The following is a 2,854-nucleotide window of genomic DNA, read 5'->3' as shown; positions in this document are numbered from 1 at the left end:
TTAATAAAGGAAATTAAATTGAGATCTTTCACATCTTAGAGCAAGCCTTATCTAGCCTATCAGTTTCGGTAAATCTACTTTCTACATTTAACGCTTACATTTAACTTCTAAAGTTAACAAACATTATTTAGAATTCAGAAAACATCTAAACAACTGTCATTAATTTGCAACCATACAAGGTTTTATGAAAAAACAAAACAAAATACTAGGGCTTCCCTGGTGGCTCAGTGGTTAAGAATCCTGGGGACACGGGTTCCAGCCCTGGTCGGGGAAGACCCAACCCCACATGCCGCGGAGCAAGAAAGGTGGGAACTTGGCATAGTCACTCCGCTAGGGTAGGACGGTGCAGATGTCTTCCTGGTCACCGGCCTCCGGTTCCCCTAACCCCGTGAAAGAAGCAACCCAGGGACGATCGAGGAGGATAGAAGAGCGAGGGGGGAAGAAGGGGGGGCGGGGGTGGAGAGAGGGGGTGAACTCTGAGTAAAATGAATCAACAAAACCCTGAGAAAACCGAAGGAAAAAAGCGGAGCCTGCTGAGGAGACGCGGCGGCGGCAGCTTCGGCTCCAACGGCAGCCGCCACGGCGATGGCGGCAGCGGGCCTACAAGAGACGGCAGGCCAGGCACCTGACGGAGCCGGCGTCGAGCGGCTTCACCGAGTTGTAGTGCTCCCCGCACATGGAGTAGCTCCTGTAGACCAGGGTGAGCGGCTTCTTGGTGTACTCCTCTCCGTAGACGACGGCGGGCGAGTTGGCCTGGATCACCTCGATGGGGGTCTGCAGGACGTGCGACAGGGCCCTCAGCTCGAGCTGGCCTCCACACGACGCGCTGAGCACGATGTCGTCGCAGCAGCTCAAGAAGTCGTCGCGGCTGCAGGCGTCGCTGCAGAAGGGCAGGAAGTCCTCGACATGCTTCCGCATGTACTCGGCGGTGCGCCTCCGCAGGCTCTCCACGGTCACGGAGAACACCAGCTGGTCTTGGATGGCGCGGTACATGCAGTGGCCGTCGGCCGGGATAGCCTTCATCTCCAGATTCCTGGCCCACAGGATGCCGTCGAGCTTCATTTCCTCGTCATGGCGGAAGCTGGCCAGGTGCTCCATCTCAGCCTTGGCCATCCTCTCCTGCCTTTCTCTCTCGAGGGCCACCTTTCTTTCGCGCCTTCTCTGTGCCCTCGAGAGGTGAGGAGGCTTGTCCTCGAGATCCAGCTTGCCCAGATCTTCAGTGACTGAATCGAGGTTGCTGTTATCAGGGAAACTCTCCTGGAACTTCTGCAGCTCCTGCTGCTGCTTCTGCTCCATCTCGGCCTCGAGGCGGGCCACATCGAGGAGCAACTGCTTTCTTCTCTTCTCGTCCCTCTTGGGGACCGAGCTCTTCATGCCCTGAATGTGGGCCTGCAGCTCTGCCTTCTCGCGCTTGTGGCGTCGTAACATCCGCTGATGCTCACTCTGTGCATCTCCCATGATGTTTAAGGGCAGGCGAGAATCGAAGTTTGGTGGCTGAAGTACCGCTACAGTTCGCGTCAACAGTCTAACCACCCAACCGGCTAGAGCTCCTCAGCCTCCCGTGGCGGCTGTACTCTCTTCCCCTCACCCGCGGCTGCCCTCACTCTATTAACGGCCCTCTCTGCCATTGGCCACTGTCTCTCCACGGCTACGCCTCCTAAACACTCCTGGCACTAGGATTGGCTGTTGGGAGACACTACGTATGCCCCCAGTAGACCCCGTAGCAAGGGGTGCTTCCGGTTTTAGCGGGGTTCCTGTCCCGGATGTAAAATCCCGCCTTGGTGCATCATGTGCAGCAACTGAGCTTGTGGAGATTTTCGTGGGCTCTGAACTGCGTACTTCACTTCCTAGCCTGAACACAGTGCAGACACTGGTCGTGCTTGAGAATCACATGACAAATACTGTTACACCAGATGAATGTGCCCTTGACACCGGACTTCCCATTGCTCCCAGTGTTCAGGAGGCAATGTGGCTCTCTCCAGTTCTTTAGTTGCCTTGACTGATGAACCCTTAATTTTGTGTATCAGAACAAGATATTTCCTTATGTTCCTGGGAACACAGAATCCTTTCAGTTTAGGCCTCAAATCCACCCTGTCCCATCTCAGTGTGAGAAAGCAACAACCTTAAAGTTCACTACAGCTGAGCAGACTTCGTCTTGTGCCAACAGAATGCACCTACCCTAAACTCCCCTTCTCCTGGGTTCCCAGCTTCCAAAATGGGCTCCCATGAAGCATGACAGTTGGCCTTCATCAAGCCACTTCCTTCTGATTATTTTGAATCTCTAAAAGTTCTAAAAAATAAAATAAAGTAAAATAAAATCCCTAAGCTCTTTCAAACATGCTCTCATCCTGCCCCACTCTGCTCATCTGTATCGTGAATTCCCAAACAGGAAGGCTCTTGAGACAACCTCCTCCCTGTTACAAATGAGGAAAGTGGACATTTGTCCAAGTTTTTACATATATCAAAACTTCAGTCGTTTTTAGTGCTAACTAGGATTCCATGATATGGATGTACTGTAGTTCACTTAACCATTCACCTGTTGAAGGACATCTGGGCTGTTTCCAGTTTGGGGTTGTTACAACCCCTGCTATAAACATCCATATACAGGTGTTTTGTGTGAGCACAAGGCTTCATTTCTCTGGGAAAAAAATGCCCAGGAGTGCAATTTCTGGGTCATATTATAAGTGTATGTTTAGTTTGTGAAGAAGCTATTTTCCAGAGTGGTTGTACCATTGTGCGTTCTCACCAGCAGTGTATGCGCAATCAGGTTTCTCTGCATCCTCACCAGCATTTGGTGTCGTCATCATTTTTTATTTTTAGTCATTCTGATAGATGTGTAGTGGTCTCATTTTAC

The 2,854-nt window shown here is 51.6% G+C and overlaps 1 protein-coding gene across 1 annotated transcript; it reads right to left on the bottom strand.

Moving 5' to 3' along the window:
* Positions 1-600: 600 nt before the first annotated feature.
* Positions 601-2,854, bottom strand: LOC309796200 (OTU domain-containing protein 6A-like; the record flags this gene model as incomplete). Its single annotated transcript, XM_082609258.1, has 1 exon — positions 601-2,854. Exon 1 carries the CDS (start codon positions 1,456-1,458, stop codon positions 601-603), a length of 858 nt encoding a protein of 285 aa, XP_082465384.1. The 5' UTR covers positions 1,459-2,854.

The sequence above is a fragment of the Mesoplodon mirus genome (assembly GCF_964341445.2).
Source record: "Mesoplodon mirus genome assembly, chromosome: X".
NCBI lineage: Eukaryota > Metazoa > Chordata > Mammalia > Artiodactyla > Ziphiidae > Mesoplodon > Mesoplodon mirus.
This window is presented reverse-complemented; position numbering and strand designations above follow the sequence as displayed.